Source organism: Psittacula echo, assembly GCF_963264785.1.
Source record: "Psittacula echo genome assembly, chromosome: 1".
NCBI classification, from domain to species: Eukaryota; Metazoa; Chordata; class Aves; order Psittaciformes; family Psittacidae; genus Psittacula; species Psittacula echo.
This window is the reverse complement of record NC_137735.1, coordinates 75010465-75030219: the sequence shown is the minus strand read 5'-3', so window position 1 is coordinate 75030219 and position 19755 is coordinate 75010465. Positions and strand designations below refer to the sequence as shown.

General features: G+C 39.1%; 1 protein-coding gene across 2 annotated transcripts in view; it reads right to left on the bottom strand.

The window, feature by feature from the left end:
* The window catches only part of CAMK2D (calcium/calmodulin dependent protein kinase II delta), a gene marked incomplete at its 3' end in the record, with an annotated part of 156374 nt that overhangs the window by 88722 nt on the left and 47897 nt on the right, over positions 1-19755 (bottom strand). For both annotated transcript variants that reach the window (XM_080615159.1, XM_080615161.1), the window contains exon 3: positions 8445-8504. In XM_080615159.1, coding sequence (XP_080471285.1) covers positions 8445-8504 — 60 coding nt within the window. The remainder of the gene's footprint in view (positions 1-8444; positions 8505-19755) is intronic.

Below are 19755 nucleotides of genomic sequence, written 5' to 3'. Positions count from 1 at the left end.
CTGTGTGCAGCTTTTGACAAGTGTCAATGTAAAACCAGCAGAAGCCCTTCCAGTAGCTACAGGGAGACAGTGTAACTCTGATTTAGAAAAACACTACCCAAACTTATCAAAAGCTCTGCAAGAACAAGCTCAACCTGGCAAAACCCCGCATTTTTATCAGGTTTGAATCAGCAGTTTTTCAGACTGAGTTACAACTGCATCATCAGGCTAATGCAGTTTTTATCATCTATTTGGACCACATAAACCAAAATTACCAAAGCAGACTCTAAATCACCATCGGAAGTAATAAGATGGTGCAACAGCATTACACCATCAAAAATATACAGATTGTTGGACTAGAAAACAGAATGCTAAAAGACAACTTACCTAACGTTAAAAGAGGACTGAGAAATCCAAGTTTATCAACAGAAGATAAAGTCCAGAAAATGGGACAATGACAGTTAATTTCTTGGTGAAAAGATGATTATTTTCCCTACAAATTTGCCTTCCAAATTTCTAAATTAAAAAATTGTAAGCATAAGTATACATAACAGCTGTAAAAGTAATAGCTACACAAGATGACAAATCCTTTGTGGGTACTTGTTCAGCAAAGGAGGTAAGCTTTCAATACAGCTGGATGTTTAATCTCACAAAGGAAAAGCACTAGGCTCTCCAAACACTAAGGCTTAACCTTCATTTACATCTTTCATTTTAAACTCTATTATGTTAGTAAACTGTAGTAAGTAAAAAAGAAAACCTATGCACACTAATGTTGTTATAGTCATCTAAGATGAGATGATAAGAATGATAAGTGCCTGAAAAGCATAGCAATGCTGAAAATCAGACTAATCATAGAATCATAGAATAGTTAGGGTTGAAAAGGACCTTAAGATCATCCAGTTCCAACCCCCCGCCATGGGCAGGGACACCCCACAAAAAACCATATCACCCAAGGCTCTGTCCAACCTGGCCTTGAACACCACCAGGGATGGAGCATTCACAACTTCCTTGGGCAACCCATTCCAGTGCCTCACCACCCTCTCAGTAAAGAATTTCTTCCTTATATCCAATCTAAACTTCCCCTGTTTAAGTTTTGACCCATTACCCCTTGTCCTGTCACTACAGTCCCTAATGAAGAGTCTCTCCTCAGCATCCTTATAGGCCCCCTTCAGATACTGGAAGGCTGCTATGAGGTCTCCACACAGCCTTCTCTTCTCCAGGCTGAACAGCCCCAACTTTCTCAGCCTGTCTTCATATGGGAGGTGCTCCAGTCCCCTGATCATCCTCGTCGCCCTCCTCTGGACTTGTTCCAACAGTTCCATGTCCTTTTCACGTTGAGGACACCAGAACTGCACACAATACTCCAAGTGAGGTCTCACGAGAGCAGAGTAGAGGGGCGGGATCGCCTCCTTCGACCTGCTGGTCACGCTCCTCTTGATGCAGACCAGGATACGGTTGGCTTTCTGGGCTGTCAGCGCACACTGCCGGCTCATGTTCATTTTCTCATCGACCAACACCCCCAAGTCCTTCTCCGCAGGGCTGCTCTGAATCTCTTCTCTGCTCAACCTGTAGCCATGCCTGGGATTGCTCCGACCCAGGTGTAGGACCTTGCACTTGGCTTGGTTAAACTTCATAAGGTTGGCATCAGCCCACCTCACAAGCGTGTCAAGGTCCCTCTGGATGGCATCCCTTCCCTCCGGCATATCAACTGAACCACACAGCTTGGTGTCACCAGCAAACTTGCTGAGGACGCACTCAATCCCACTGTCCAGGTCACCATAAAAGATGCTGAACAAGACCGGTCCCAACACCGATCCCTGAGGGACACCACTCGTTACCGGTCTCCAGCCGGACATCGAGCCATTGACCACAGCTCTTTGCATGCGGACATCCAGCCAGTTCTTTATCCACCAAGTGGTCCACCCATCAAATTGATGTCTCCCCAATTTAGAGACAAGGATGTTGTTCGGGACAGTGCCAAACGCTTTGCACAAGTCCAGGTAGATGACGTCAACTTCTTCACCCCTGTCCAGGAGTTCCATAGCCGCATCATAGAAGGCCACCAAATTGGTCAGGTAGGATTTCCCCTTAGTGAAGCCATGCTGGCTGTCACCAACCACCTCCTTGTTTTTCATGTGCCTTAGCATTTCTTCCAGGAGAATCTGCTCCAACATTTTGCCAGGCACAGAGGTGAGGCTGACTGGTCTGTAATTCCCTGGGTCATCCATTTTCCCCTTCTTGAAAATGGGGGTTATATTTCCCTTTTCCAGTTGTCGGGAACTTCACCTGACTGCCATGATTTTTCAAATATGATGGCCAGTGGCTTAGCAACTTCATTTGCCAACTCCTTCAGGACCCATGGATGGATTTCATCAGGTCCCATGGACTTGTGTACTTTCAGGTTCTTAAGATGGTCTTGAACCAGATCCTCTCCTACAGTGGGCCTAAGGTCTTCATTCTCACAGTCCCTGCGTCTGCCTTCCAAGACTTGGGTGGTGTGGTCAGAGCATTTGCCAGTGAAGACTGAGGCAAAGAAGTCATTAAGAACCTCAGCCTTCTCCAAATCCAAGGCAGCCAGTTCTCCCCTATACAAATGCACAGGAGAGTACTTTGTACTAATGTACAAAGTACTGCAGCCCAGCACAAGCTGTTGGAGCTCTGCTAGTGCAGTAACTGGAGCTATGCTCGCCTAGCAATTTCCTACCATATTGTAACAGAAGAAGCTGTCCAGATTACTCAAGAAATTCTGGAAAAAGAGAAAACACCAGTATTGCCAAAGGCCTGAAAGCTCAGCTAATGGATTCTGAATAATTCTCACACAAAATTCTGCAGAACTTGCTTTCTACTACTATTGCTTTGGTAAGACGAGCTAAGGTGAGGAGAGGCAGGTATCACAACATAAGCAGTGACTATTGCTAAGGAACAATTGCAGGTGAAAAGAATGAGGGAGTCCTGTATTTTTTAAGCAAACTTTCTTATATACGTTATTTCAGTGGGAAATGGAGACTTGAAAAAGGAGAACAGGAAATACTATTTCTAACACACTTTTTTCCTTCCAAGCATTTTTCCTACAGCATTCATTAGACAATTTGACTACATAGCTGGATAGAGAAGAAGAAATAATGGATTTCTTCAATTAAAAAAATGAATAAAATAAAGAGATGCTAAAAACTGAGTTAGTTATACGCAAAGCAGTGTCTGGACAGAGATATTCAGCTTTCAGAAATATCCTGGAGCTCTACTTGTACATAAATTGAAAACATCTTCTTCCAGGAAGATTTCCAAGATGCTTGTATGTTAGATATAAACATAACCAGTAAGGACCGTCCAGCTTCCTAAATACCACAGAAACAGAATCACAACCTTTCAGTCTTTCTTCAACAATACTCAGCTTTAAAAAATAATGGTCTGTACTTAGTTCTGAATACCAGGAGTATTATGTACCTTCAGCAAGAGACAGTTCTTAGCATAAAGCTTAAAAAAAAAAAGTAGAATTCCACACTTCAAGTCAGAAAGCATCATATCATATCATATCTAACTCCTGTGTTTAATTTCATTACTATAGTCATGTCGCTTTTTGCCTTTTTCATGATGAATAATGTTTACTGGTCACCTTGGCAGACCTCCTCAAATCACCCCCTTTAACTAGATCATGATTATTGCCATGTGGATGTGAAAGCTCAGCACAGCACTCTGCAAGTGACTGCTGTTGGCAGATGAAAAATAAATACTATTTTCCTCTTTCTGACCATTACTTCCATGCATCTGAGAATGGTATTTCCCCTCTCTGTTTCAGCATCTCAGCAATTTGCACTCTAATAGTTATTTCCTGTCATCACAGGCTTTTCAAAGTCACTCTTTTCCAAGACACAGTCACTTCTCTTTTAAGACTGACACACTTTCCGCATTCTTGCAAATGTGAGCTCACATCTATTGGCTGTAAGGCTCACAACAAACTGGTAACACTTCTTTTTTCTTTACATTGGTTGATGAAAATATTGAATGAGAACTCTGTCCCAGATAATCCCGTCATATGAGAACATCTTACATTTTTATTGTGGTTATCTGTCTTCCTAATCTCCTTAATAAATGCTGATTTTCCGTAATAAAAAAAAATAGCATGGAATACAGAAGTAGAAAAAATGGCTTAGAGAAGGCAGCTGACACTAGTTAAAATAACTTCATTAAAAGGGGGTTGGAACCAGATGATCTTTAACTTGCAACTCAAACCATTCTGTGATTCTGTGACATCAAGAGCACTTGGCAAGATCTGTTGAAAAAAAAAAAATAAAAAATTTGCACATCTAAAAAGCATTTTTCAAATAACTCTATGCTCCTACAGGCTTAGCTATGCATAAATACATGTATCCATATCAAACAACACAACATCTGTGTATCAAAATGAATTAGCACAGATTTCTTCAATTTGTAAGGATTTGGAAGTACCAAATAGCTGGATTTTGCTGTAATCAGCTTCCCCTCCTGACACTTGTCTAGCGAGAATCCTCATCAGGGGTTTAAGTTTTCATACACGAATTCAGAATTTGGTATCTTACTCTAGTTCAAAAAACATTCTTTCAGTAGAAATGCCAAATGAAATTTATGCTTCCTCAACACATACTTGAATATTTTACTTGTGAACATTTGGTAGGTATGCTGATTCCTGAAATAATAATCTGGTATCATAAATGCTTGCAAAAAGGCAGCAGAAAATACGTTTGTTTTGTCTGTTTTTTGTGTTTAACATTTCACAGTGACTATCTGGGAGACTCAAATCAATAACTTCAATGAAAGTCTTTTCAGATGTGTCTCTTTAATTTCCAAATTTCACAGTTTTTTTTCCTTCAGAAAGCAAGCATTCTGATTTAGTCTTCTGTTTCCCCCCATCTGCCGTGCTTTTCCAGATCTTTTGTTCAAATTCTACATTAAAAAAAAAAACCCCACATTAAAACACTCACATCCAATTTTAAGACTGCCAACACCAGAGTAACTTCTGAAGTTTAGTGCATCTGAAAACAGACTAAAATCTAAGTGTCATCCTAAGATTTCCTAACTGCATAATGCCACTCATTAAATAAACCATCGTCAAGTCAGATATGAAATGGATATAAAAATTGTATTGTTGGGATGCTAAAACAGGTATGTTGATCGTTAAGAAGTTTAGTCCTGTATTCTTTCTCATCTTGATGAAATAACTAAATACTAAGTATTTTCCTAGTTAGGTACTAATTGGGCACCTACCTTTAGAAATACAAAAGCCATGACCTATAAAAGTTTTTCTCTGGAAAGATAATTGGAAAATAAGCTTTGGTTCTAGCAGTGGTTTACATTATTTTCTTTAAAACCCCATTTCTTTAAAGAAAAAAAAACTTGCTCATATGAAAACTACAATGTGTCTCCTCACAGGCTGAAATGTAAAAAAGTGATTCACCTCAGCTGTGCTGAATTACTCTGACTGGAGGAAAAGTATAACAAAGGTAACTAAAGAGGAGGTTTTTCCACCCTGAAGTATAAGGTACAGTCTTAAGACTTGCGAGATAATTAATCAAAGAGACTACACAACACTCTGAAAGGGAGTACTATTATTTCTGTATTACTTTAGAAATAAAGTTACCCTGAAACTGACTCCTCTAGACTTTCAGAAGGGAGATTTTACTCCAGCTACCTAGGAGGAATAAAGAAGCTTGAAAGGGAAAGAATTACTGAATTCTAGCTTCAGAAATCTCCCGTCCTGCCATAAGGATGTAATTCAAAAGACAATTAATCAAGAAGAACTACACTGGAGGAAAATAAGGAAAACAAAGAAAACCACTGACATCATCTCTGAGAAACTGCCCACCCAACTAAATTAGATCTCTGCTCTTCTATAGAGATCACATTTGAAAGAAATATTTTTTTATAATTTTTTAGTTCATTTTCTTACATTATACACACTCTGTGTCTAAGATGATAATTTCCTTTTCAAAAAATCCTTTATTTTCTGGGCTATCAGAAATTAACTGAAGGCAGTAAATTCAGGAAAAATACAGATGAAGAAAACACCATGCATTTTATATCCATGGACTTGCTAATACGTTTAAACACTCATACATTTTGTCATACATGCAGTGCAAGTAAAACTTGTTTACGGGGGTTAATCTTTACGATTTTGAGACATATAAAATACAGTATAACCTCTGCTGTTACAGTCAATTTACCATACTCTGGTACACTTCCTTTTTCACTCTTAGTGCTTTGTACTGTGATACAGTACTATTACTCACTAGAGATGACTATTTTAAAAAGAGATGTGATATAGACCCAAGAATAAGAAATCAGTGGGGTACAGACAGCATGCATTTAGAATGATTTTAGGGTCAACATTTAGCTAGCTGAGGGCATGGCTCCACAAGAAGGGGTGAAAGCAAACCACTGCCGGGGCTGGGCTGCAGTTCTAGCACAAGGGAGAGGGTAGGCGCCCACTGCGTTGGAGGCTGAACACCCAGCTCAGCATGCAAACATGAACCTCTTCAGCCCAGCAGCTTATGTGATAGAGGACTTCAGAGGCCTGAAATAATTACTGTATATAGCAATTACATGTCCCTCTTCTTCAGAGCACAGTTATGACCTTTCTCCAAGACAGAAAGCAGATACAAAGTGGCCATCACTCAAGCAATTATGCAGACAAGGAACTATTGTAACCACTCTAATTGGATGAGGTTGTTTTTGGTCAGACACACAGGGCTGGCAGAACAGCTGACAGGAGAAACAGAACAACAACAGAATATAATGCCTGCTGCCAAACTCTTGTCATATTAATTCCAAGTCATGAAAATCTCTCAGACAGATCTAGAACACAGCATCTTTTCTGAAACAAGGTAAGAGCAATTTGTATGCAGTCCTTTGACTGAACTGTGTACCTCGGTGCAGGTAGCGATGCATGGAATTTGTGCTGATTTACAGATCCCTACCTGGCTGTCACCAAAACTGTCACTGCCTGCTTGCACTTCAAGTCATACATTCACAAACACAAACACTCTACGTAGAATAGCTGGCCTGTCACAGAGGACCTGGACTACATCCTAATATTGGTTCAAGCAATTCAACAAATGTGATCTCATGAAATTAATATAGGCATTTGTTTCAACTGAGTTTTTCTATGCTCTTCAGCTCTTTCACTTCAACAATTTATTATGATTTTTTTACGTGTCTTCCCTGGCTTGCTCAAACTCACAAATATACTCTAGTTACAGCAAGGTACAGGTAAATGATTCTAGAGTCAGGCTAGCACTGTATGTGTAAACACTGCTTCCCATACCTGCAGAAGAGCTGCACTTCCTCCCCTCAACTAGCTGTACATTCCCTTGTGTTGCATTACTTTACAATGGAAACATTTTGGTTGGGATAAAATAACACAGACACCAGTATATTTCCTCTTTAGCCAAATTTGCATGTGAAACCTCTACGCTTTTGAGACTGCATCAGAGAGCTTTTTCAGAGTGGACACTTCATTTTGAATAGTGGTACATTTGTTTTCAATTTATGGTTATTATTAAGAGGAAGGAGCTGCTTCTTTCCCAGGCATGAAACAATTATATTAATCTAAAAATGTCACGAAGATCAATAGTTGTTAGTTGAAAATGAAAAGGAGAAAAACTAACCAGAAGGAAGAGAAAGAAAGTTGCCCAGTGCTTTTTGTTTACCAAGCATATGTGTTTATTTAAAACACTCAGTGAGATTACTGTTTCTGACAACAACTTTTAAGAACATGCATGGGGATAGAGGAAGAAGACGGGCAGAAAAATCCTACCCTTCCAAAAAGTCTCAGGTACAGGGAATATTTTTATGAGAGATACCCTTGGCATTATAATTCAGTGTCTGAAAAACCCAGATACAACTCCATAAAGATCCAGGTACTTCCCTGTTTCTACTGTCTCTAAAACAAGGAAAGCTTTCCATGAAAGCTTGAGTAGAAAACATATAGTTCTGGAAATAAAAGGAGGAGACTGTTTTTCATCTACCTCTCTTTTCTATAGAAGAACAGAATCTCAAGCACAAAATAAACCAGGATAAAATAAGCATCTCAGTAAAAACAACACTAACTGTCAACACTGGTCTGTCTCAATTTGCAACATATGTTGTTAGATGAAATTCTTCTGCAGGTCTCAAAAAGTCATGAGCAGTTCTGAAAATAACTCCTCCTACACACTGCTCAAAAAGTCCCAAATACCTGGCATAGACAGCTCATTGATGGCAGAGCAATAGCCCAAAGAAGATGAGAACAGTACATGCTGCTTTAGATGATCTTCTGGGATATTACATCCCATAGCAGACAGGAGCATCACCATATAAAGGAATATTGTCTAATCTTGCCTAGAGATATTTCCACTTGACTTCTCTGAGCTGTTATTTGTATTTGTTATTTTGCATTCTCCCTCAATTTTCTAAATGGGTATCTATTGTATAAACCGATTAAATGTTCCTACCAATGTTGGGATGCTTCAAAAGGCGACAGATTCTAGCTTCTCTTTCCAGTTTCTGGTGATCTGCAACAAAGGAAAGCAAAAGAGTTGCTTTTAGTATGAAGATTCACATAGTTCAACGTATTTGCTTTTCAGAAGCACAAAAAAACCTCAACCAAACAATATCATTTGATGTGAACTTGAACAAATACATCCTTTATTTAGATCCATTAAGATTTAACATTCAAACCACTTGTAATATTGAATTAGGCTATGGCATCCAACCACTTTGATGGACTACCACAGGCAGTTCCATTAGAAAGCTGCCAATTTACCAGAGAGAACAGGAAATAGGTATGCCACAACCTGTGATTATCAGGTAGTAAATCACATTACAACATGAATCAAAATAAGGACAATCTGCACCTCTTGGATTGCCTGAAATCCTACCTGCTAACTGCTTTAATGATACCTAGTGCAGCAGGTATACAGTTCAACATGAGGCAGCTGACCTGACAAGTGCTAGCCCTCCTCCCACTGCCACAGGATGCTACAGCAACTGCCAATAACTAATGACCAGCAGTTATTATTTTCCCAGAAGGGCTCATCACTCTCTCAGAATGATTATTCATTAACCTGAAGACACCCTGCACATGTAGGTCCTGATGGACCATCTGTTGGCGCCTCCTCTCCTGGCCATTTGAGGGTTTTTTTAACCTTTGGGTAGAGAGCAGGCTTTAGGTCTGAACCTGTACACCATACAGCCCTAATGACACTTCTGGAGATGGAATACCACCTGCATCAAACTCCAGTTCACTTAAGCTATTTGTGGGGGTTTTTTTCCCACGTTACACACTTGTATATTTGCTCCAAACACTACCATTTATAGCTCTACTGCATTTTGGTTAACATTAAGTAATATAGTACTTCTTTTACATAATACACATGAGAGTTTTCAAGTGATTCATAAATTATTTATTCTGGAAATACCTGAAAGTCTTCAGGTATGTTAACATGTCTAGTGTTAGGCAGTATAAAACACACACAGGTAAGCTGGCAACAAAATATGCCGTTTGGAGATGATAAAAATAGCCAGCTACTGCCTCATGTAATCCTGTAATTTCAACAGACTTCCATTGCATACATCCTCACTTTCTGCAGCTAATTTCAGTGGCTCCTAAGAATAAAGCTTTTGTCAACAGGCAGAAAAGCACCACAGATTCAATCTTACAATATTAGCTAAAATAACTTTTCAAAATTAGAAGTAAACTGTAAAATGTTCTTGGAGATGAGGCTCTTTTGCTTTTAACTAGCTTCAATTTGATACTCAAGGATATTGTAATAACCAATGCTTCATAAGGACTCAAACTTAAAACGTCACACAGGTAATTTGGGTTGTGGTATCTATCTCTGCAACCCTAATTAACCTAACAACTAAAAGGGGAAATTCTTAACTGCCCTTCCACCCCATAAAAACAGTAGTCTGCACAGTAAGCTTTGAGTGGAATAGCCAGCATTTAGAGAATACAAGAATTTTAATCTACAAAAGAATATCAGACATCAAAATATGACAGCAAGAATGAAGGAATTACCTGGTTTTTTTAATATAACTCCTACAGATCTATTATGGTAACTGTTCTCTCTCATAATACCATCAGCGTAATTAGGTTATCTTTCCAAGCCAGTAAATCATAGATAAAACCTCTGAAAACCAATTTAACATCAGTCTCTTGGACAAAAGTCAGAATGGGCCTCAAGATAAAACATACTGTAGATACCCCCTCCTGAGTGCCTGAATACAGTAATGTGGTCCTGACATCCTCCTTTCAGCTAGTACTTGACTCCGCAAATTGCCTCAGCACTCCTCCTTTCACCCTTCTCTTCCACAGAGAGCCCTCACGTTCCCTTTCAAGCCAACTACAATCGAGAAACTTCTTCCCAAAACAGCCAAGAGGCGACAGGCAGATTTGCAGTCACATTTAAGCACAGGCAGTTACCAGGCTCTGTGGAAAGTGCACTTCCAGCTCTGCTCTTCCCAATCCAGCACTGGGTGCTACTCCTTTTAAAGAATTTAATCTAAACATAGATGAGCACAGTCACCCCAAAAGTGGGAAAATAAAATTCTTAGGCACATGGCTCTGTCAGCACAAGGGAGACAGAGCAGCACAGCATGACAAGGGTGGCATCGACAGCCCCTGCATAAAACATGAGCTGTGCTGGGATCCACGACCACAACCAAGGCATATTCCCACCAAAATTACTTCCATATCCCAGTTGTTCTAGTAGTGATTACTATTTATGAACATGGGATTGATTACTAACACTGATTAACAAGGATTGAACTGGGATCTTGAGTGCTGCTCTCCTGCCACTGGCTGTGTCCATAAGCAGCTAGCCAGCTTCGGCTGCCTGTCTACACAGTGCACTGAACAAATCTGACTGCAGGTACAACCTCCCAAGTGTGAGAATGACAGAAGTAAAATAGCAAATGACAATAATTCCAATCTTCTGGGATACCTGAGTGCTTATAAAAGCAATGATGGCTAGAGGAATATATCAAAGATTAACACACACAGTAAGATGACACTTGACTCCTGTATTTAAAAGTGCATGGGAATAAAGGGACAAGCAGGGCAGGAAAATCTTACCCTTCTCCTACAGAAGATGTCTCCAGTGTAGCATGCAGCCTTACAGCAAAGAGACACTCTGCACACAGCTCTGCGTCTGACACATTCAGACCCACCGCCTTAAAGCCAGCCTCATACCAGTCAGGGCGAGGAGAGACAGACTTACCTATTTTACATATATTTGGAAAGCAAACTCTTAAATCACAGCAAATAGTGACAGAAGAGATATATTAAGTCTCCAGCTCTCCTGACAGATCTTGACTGTAACTGTCTTCAATTAATGAGCACTATTTTATTGGCAGTTCACACTTCCAGCTGTTTTGGGAACAGTAAGTACAGACTTAAGCACAATTAATGATGTCAACAGAAGTCACCAACAGACAGCGATGAATCTGAATGCAAGAAGTGCTGTAAAAATGATAGCTGTTCAACTACTGCAACGCATTTTAAATCAGGACAATGTCAAGAAATAGGGGAGGGACACATTGTCTTTATCCACTAAATTTTGTGTGTTAAAACCAAGCAAATCTGTATTTGTGACATAAGCACTACCCTGCAACTCCAACAGACGAGATACTAGAAGAGGGGTGCCAAAGCCATGTTCCAAGAAGAAGAGAGTACCAGGTTTCACACATAAACTGGCTGATGACTCACCAACAGAGACCTGAAGTGTAAAGAAAAACACCAAAAAAAGCATCAAAACAAGCAGAAACCATAACTGGTTGCTTCCAGCCATATTGTTTTGCGGAAAACATAAGCAGCATTTGTGTAGGGCCTGCTCATGAATCAACAGGGGATTTAAATCAAAGATCCACTGACCACAAGAATAAAAAGGCAGCAAAAATTGTATTCAATCTGAATGTTAAGGAAATACCAAAATAACCTGGACACAGCTGTCAGCAACACTTAAATGCTATAGTAATAAAAAAAGGAAATATGAGGACATTGACAGAGAAATATATGAGGTAGAACTACATGTAAAGGCACCTTATTTACTTTTACATTCTCTGAAATTAAAAGAGATTTCCAAAGTTGAATAATGATAAAGAAGGCACCAATTAAGTAGCAGAGATTAAGGCAAACATGGAGTTCTGCTGCTTTCACAATTCCTTCTAAAAATAAAGAGGAAAACCACTCAAAATGCAAAATGTCAGCCTCTACAGACAGAATTGTAAGAAAAATAAATATAGAAACATATAACAAATGTACTTTCTCAGAAAAATCCAAGTACTTGGTTTCCACATTGCAAATCTAATGTAATACGTTGACAAGAAAAATATACGTATTTACTAGAAAAATAAGCACTATCCTGCAAACTGTTTGAAATAACTGAGCCAAAGCAACAACTTCTGAAGGCAAGTAATATGCAGCTGAAGCATACTTAAGTATCAGTTCATTAGAAGGGAGCTCTTCAGTATATTTTCCCCTCTGTTAGGGATGTTATTCTCACCTATTTTTCATATAAATAGAACTCATAAAAAGCTAGCAGTTTTCATACAAATCATGCCACTGATGACTTAATTTTTTTAATACAGTATTATTTGCTAAAAGTTTCTAAGACTTTTTGAAGCCCACACACATGTACAGCACAACTCATTTTGTTTTCTGTACAATAACTGTACTCTTTTAAATAAAGTAGGTGAACAAAAAAGATTTACTATAGCAAGACCTCAATAAACATCACACATTGCCCAAAATCAACTTTGGAAAATACGGCTGTTTGGGTTGTAAAAAATATGCTGCAATTGAAATATAGTGCTTTAACCCTTACATAAAATTATTGTGTGTCACAATATCTACATAGTAAGGTTAGTACTGAAAACACTAAGGAATGAACAAGTTTAGAAAAAGTTGTCTTGGATTACACCTCTCAGAATCAAGAATATAACATCACAGAATCCTAGAATGGTTTGGGTTGGAAAGGACCTTAAGATCATCTAGTTCCAACCCCTTGCTATGGGCAGAGATGCCTCACACCAGATCATCGCCCAAGGTTTTATCCAACCTGGCCTTGAACACTGACAGGAATGGAGCATTTACCACTTCTCTGGGCGACCTGTGCCAGTGCCTCACCACCCTCACAGTAAAAAAGTTCTGCCTTATATCCAACCTGAACTTCAGATGTTAAGAAATCTAACAAGCTATTAAACATCAGTTGATAAGGAAATTAAACTCAATCCTTACTGCAAAGCAGATAGTCAGATATGTATGTTTAAAACAACTATAACAACAGTTTTAAAATAAAATAGAAAAAGCAAACTCCATCTTTAAAATAGCTAGCACTTCAAGTTTGCAAAAGACTTTTTAAATATGGAGGGGAAAAAAATCAAGAAAGTAAAATTCATTAATTTTTCTATAATTTGTACTTCCCAATATCCCCATAAGAATTCTCTTTGAGGCCTCAAAGCCGATACCACTTGCATAAGAAAATTTGTCAGCTTAACTCTCCTCTGTGTTTATTGTGTTCATCATTTTTTTTAAGTAATTCTAATTCAGAACATAAAAAAAAAAATGTTTTCCAAATCTGCAAGATGAGCTCAGAGTTCTTCTATAAACTCAAACTCTTACAGAGGTTTTAAGTCAATATTTTTAACTTCAGTTGCAGCAAGTCTGAAACACAAGCACAGACATCTACAGTTACAGCATCTTAGTGCCCATCAGCTTGGCTGAAACTTAATCATGGCTTGAGCAATTACCGTATTACCCACAGCACATGGGAAGATGGTCTGAAACACAAACTAAACTAAGTTTGGTTTAGAAGAAAGACAGAAATACAGTCAGTGTCTCAGGGAGGAAGGAAATATCAAGGAACTACTGGTCATTTGTCATGTCTGCCTCTACTCTACCACCAGCACTTCTTTAAAAGGGTCTTCTGTACTACCTCAAACTATAGTTATAGGATTACCCAGCACAGCTAAAACCTGCAAGGTGCCACAGAGTCTTCTATGAAGTCCCAAATATATTCTACATGGACTCTTCAGGAATAACACAGATACCACGAAGCACTTAATCTCAGATTTTGAATATAGACATTGAAATTGCTTTGCTATTAATTGCTATACCACAGCTACTGAAGTGACGCTATATACAATTAATTTCTTACACACTAGACATTCTCATTTAACTGTTACCATAAGACACCCCTGAAACCCCAGTGCTGGCAGGTACCACTTGAGTAAGGCAATTTGGAGTACTAACCCATACAATGCACAGTGAATGTGATATAAATGTTCCTCCTGCACCAGCGGACAGCCAGTAAATTAAACAAGGTGAAAAAAACAGATAAGTAAACATGACTTCACAATTTACTAGGTGAAATAAACTCTTTAGTGACAGAGCATAAAGCAGATGACCAGATGTAGTGCTCGCCTTTGACTGAAAACAACTTACTGAGTCCAAACCTGCGAGATTCTGTCAGCCCTTGGTTCCCACTGATGTCACAGATTTTAGCATCAACTGCATAAAAAATAAAGGTTATCTGCACAATTCATGTGCCGAAGTACTTTAAAACAAAACCCACTGTTAACTGAATAATGTACTTAATTTATTCAACCACATAAATTCTTCTTGCATACTGAACTGCATATTGCTAACTGATGCTTCGCTAGTACATTTATCTGAAGGAAATACATTTCCCTCAAATTAATAAATTACTACCATTTTTTAGAGACAAAGCTTCACACTGCAAGGCCTGCCAATTAAGAGCACCCAGTGAAACGACTGCTACTCACGCTTTCAGCTTACTTGTCAAGGCAAGAACATGCGCATTGTACCATAAGCCCACAGTACTCAGTCAGAGGTAGCTGTGCCTATGGATATTGTTTCCGACTGTGCCATAAAACAAGATGATAATTCACAAAATGATCACGTTCTAGTAAAAGGGTAAGCAACACACCATGATGGGATTGGGTTAATATTCAGCTCTCATTTAGAGCCATGATAGCGTGCTCAAATAACAAATACTAAAGCCAAATATTTCAGGTACGAAGTTAGGCTAAACTGTTATTGCATGACATAAGAATAACTCCATTGATTTAAAAAGCACACCTCATTTTTGTAAATCACAATAAAACCATCTTACTCAGGATATGTTGCTGGATGCACTGTAATATAAGAAGGCTACATCACTGAATCATCATTATGGTTATTACTGATTGCATTGTAATATTCCCAGATTTTCACCGCAGACTGAAACAGTATATTGACTGGTGCCAATTAGGTGGCATCTGGTATCACACAAATTATAATAATGAGCTCTCTGCATTTACCTTCTTCAGTTGCTTGTGTCACAGTAGTTGTTATTATACCTAAGAAATGCTAAGAGAACAGAGGTACCTCACTCCATGTACGTTGTACCATGAAAAAGCAGAAAAAACATTAAATATTCCCTGGGTCAGGGATGTAAGTGGACATTAAGGTCCAGAAGACGACAACTGCACTACCAAAAAGATAAGGTAATTCTTAGCATTGTTGGAGGAATGTAAAAAACCTTCTGAGTCAGTCTGCAGTAGGTGAGTTTCGGGGTGGGGTGGGGGGACCAAATGCACATTTGACCTCATGGGGTATCCAAGAAGACTACTTGTCTTTAAAGCCTGCATGTTTCTTCAACAAGTTTCAGGAAATACCACGTTCCTTCCTTCTTCCACTCAGCTTATTTACAAATGCTGCACATAAACATCTATTTCTGTTACCCTGTTTTAAGCCAGGTTTTAATTACTGGTGATCTGAAGGTGAATGTCAAAGGGCAGGTCAAACTGAAACTTCCAGCAATGGGCTCCCAAACATCTGAATTGTAAGAAGGTGTTGCCACTGCACCAGGAGTTGAGGAGAAAAGTGTCCTGCCATGACCAATACAGCCAGAGAAATTACCTAGCAGGCATCAAAATCCCATGAACCTTGAGAAAGTTCATTATAGCCTATAGCTTAAAATATTTATGCTACAATAGAAGCAGATTAAAAGCTCTAGAAAACAGAAATTCAATAGTAGGTCACTTACTAAAAAGCTATTTCCTCTCATTTTTGACAGTATATGTCATCAGCTGAAACTGTGTTCACCTGCCAGTATGAAATTTTTTTTTTTCAGTAAGAAGAAGCCAAGCTTTAAAGCTAAACATACAATAAAAAGGGAATGTTTAAGTACATTTACATACTTGCTTCCTTTACTCTCATCTAATTACCTATACTTAATTACAAAAAGGTCTCCTACACTGTCTACATAATAAACTGCAAGAAAATTAAATGAACAATACAAATAAGAAGTTCAAAAAGCATAAAATACAGAAGCAGAATTTATAAATTCTACATTAATTTTTGAAAGCAGGTCTCCATTTGTGAACTGTGGCAACTATCACAGCACCAATTCATTATCAAGACTGGAAAAAGATCACTACCTGTGAAACATTGATAGAATCAGAAAAAAGGTAGTAGTGAGGATAATACTGGTTTATTAATGGAAAAAACCTTGCAGCCAGCTACAAACAGCTTTTATGTGATACATAGTCAAGAAAAAGGAAGGTTTCTGTGAAACCTGAAACAGAATATGGAAGTATAAAATTTGGGGTACTGACAGACTATATGAATGTAATGCCTTGATCCTAATTCATATGGCAATATTCTAATAGACCAAAATCTCATACTACAATTTATGTCTGCATCAGAAAATTAGACTGTCTGGATAGAGTTTATATTGTGTAGGCAAATAAAATAACAAACTGTTTAAGAAGTATCAAAATGTACTTTCTTACAAAAACTCACTACACCTATTTCTTGGATTAAGTCATATTTTATAATCAAAGAGGGATATAATTAATGTCTTTAGCATAAATGTCTTCTACTATGGTGTACCGATTTTAATCCAAAATGCTGATCCTGCATGATCACCCAAATTGAGCTTATCACCGTGGCAGAAAAGTCTACCACCTACCATCTACAAATAAAGGTATCGAAAATCCAAACTTCCTCAAAGCAAAGCCTCTTTCTTAGAATAATCTGTAATAACTTTTGTGTTTCCTGTTATTGGAGCTTGCACAGTAAACAATGCAGGCTCATCTCCCCTGTGCTTTCACATCTTTAAGCCACTTACACTGTCTGTACCCCCAGACAATGTCTTTTTTCCTCTCATATATTACTATTTCTCAGTTACTATTCAGTGTGAGATGATGTATGGTTTTCTCACATGGCTTGCTTAATCTTTCTGAGCATGGTCTCTACAAGCTGCTTCCTACTCTGTGAAATATAGTTCAACACTCTTCAGGTTTTCCCATGTTTTTCTTTAGACAGCTAAATGAAGAGAAACCAAGGAGCTCTAAGCCCCAAGAGGCTCTCCAGATGGCATTGCGGCATGCCTTAATACCCACCCTAGACCATCTTGGCCTTCTTCCATTCTCCCATGGAGATGAGAAGAAAACTGCAGAAATTCTGTCAAGGGAATGCACTAGAACACAGCTGTACTTTATTTCTAGTGTATTATTTTTCCAAAACAAAACAAAACAAAAACCAACCAACCAAACAAAAAAAAAAAAAAAAAAAAAAAAAAAAAAAAAAAAAAGATTTCTTTTGCTCCCTCTCCTTCACAGAAAACAAAGCTCCTATTAAAATAACATCTTGTGATATATTAAAATCTTTCTCCATGTTGTTTTTGTTTCTATTAGAATTTAAAACTTTATAGTTGGATAATGTAACCTCTGGGCACCTAAAATCTCACCAGAATAAGCTCTTCTATCCTAACAAGAGAGATGAAGAGACTATTCCCTGAGACAAAAGGTGTCTGACGCTTTTGAACCAAAAGCGTTTCAAGCGTCAGAGAGCTTTGAGCCTGCTTAGGAGATGAAGCCCTTGGCTAGAAACGTTAAGCCCTGCTCCGCATAATCTCTATCCAATCCAGGTGCCAGGTAGAACCCAACCACCCAACCCTTCCGCAGTTTCTGGGCTCTGCAAAGACATACCTAACTCCTGGTAATATTTAGGCAGTTTTCATGGGCACAACATAGGTGCAAGGCACCAGAGGTCAGCCAACACCCTGCGCCAGGTCTGACTCTTATTCACTATATCCAGCCCATTTGTAAGATGAAGGGTTTAGAATTTAAAGGTTTTCTCCGACCCAGTTGATTCTATGATTCTATGAACTGAAAACAGCTTAGTGAGTCTGTGAAGGTTTCACTGGGGAAAAACCCTTTTCTTTGTGCTCCTCTATTATAGGAGGACCAGGGTTTTTTTCTAACCTAAGCGAGGAAGGGAGGCACATAACCAAGCTGACGCTCTCCTACGCATAGATATTCCAAGCTATGCAACAAGGACACAGCTATGAGGCTCTTCCACCCCAGACCACCAGCACATCTAGTGCTGCTACAGACTTCCAGGCCAGGACCTCTTCTACTTTGCACTGGTTCCCTATATTCTTATGCTTTATTAATTCATTCAGAAGACTGTATCTTCCTGAAGCAGAAGTTCTGGGGCCAGTTCACAAGTTGCACTGACATCATGAAGTGCCAAGGCCATGCTGACACGCAGGAAAAATCAGACTTGCAGCAATCCTGCCCACTTCCCACAGCCACGGCAGAACCTGGCCATACCTGGGAACAGCAGGCAAAGTATGCTTCCTATCTGCATCAGATACCTTTTTTAAACTCCGTCTGGACTAGTAATAAGGCCCTGGAAACAGTCCAGTTCTATTTGTTAGAACTGATCATTTCCGTAAGTTCAAGTCATCAGTGGGTGTCTTGGTTTCAGCCAGGATAGAGTTAATTTTCTTCCTAGTAGCTGGTACAGTGCTGTGTTTTGGATTTGAGAATAAAGTTGATCACACACCAAAGTTCTAGCTGTTGCTAAGCAGGGTTTACACAGAGCCAAGGACTTTTCAGCTTCTCACCTCCCAGCAAGTAGGTGGGAAGCACAAGAAGATGGGGGAAACACAGCCAGAACAACTGACTCCAACTGACCCAAGGACTATCCCATCCCATCCTGCATCATGCTCAGTATATAAATGCAGGGAAAGCTGACCAGGGTTACTGCATGTGAACTGGCTGGGCATCACTCAGTGGATGGTGAGCAACTGCACTATGCATCACTGGTTTTGTACATTCTAATTCTTTTATTATCATTATTATTATTTTTCCTTCCTTTTCTGTCCTGTTAAACCCATGAACTTTACTTTTTAACTTTCTTCTCCCCCATCCCACTGCAGGCAGGACTCAGCAAGCCACCGTGTGGGTGTTTAGCTGCCTGCTGGGTTAAATCGTAACAGTGGGGACCAACAATATTGCTAAGCCCCTGACTGAGCCGATTCTGATGAAAGATAAATTTAAAGAACTTTAGGAATTTGCAGTCATTTTCAGCCTCTAAGACACAAGAACCACATTTATTCATGTAACAGTTCATCACACAGCCCTTTGTATTGTCCATTAATGAGTTCATGCTACAGAAACGCTTGCAGATAAACCTTCCTTACCCTCTCCACTATGCTTAAAGAAGGTGAATGCTAAGGAATATGGTCCTTCAGTTCCCAAAAGCACTTTTTCAAAATGAATGCCCCATCATTTACTCCCTGTTCCTGGGCAAGTATCTGCCAAGTCACACTTCACTTATTCCTCTCTTCCTAGTATTTATAACCAAGAAAGTGGGACATTCTTATAATAACCAGTTGTAGACACTGTGAGTACTCCTCTGGCCCACCCCTCCTCACCACCAGGTGTTCATTGCTATAAAGTCAT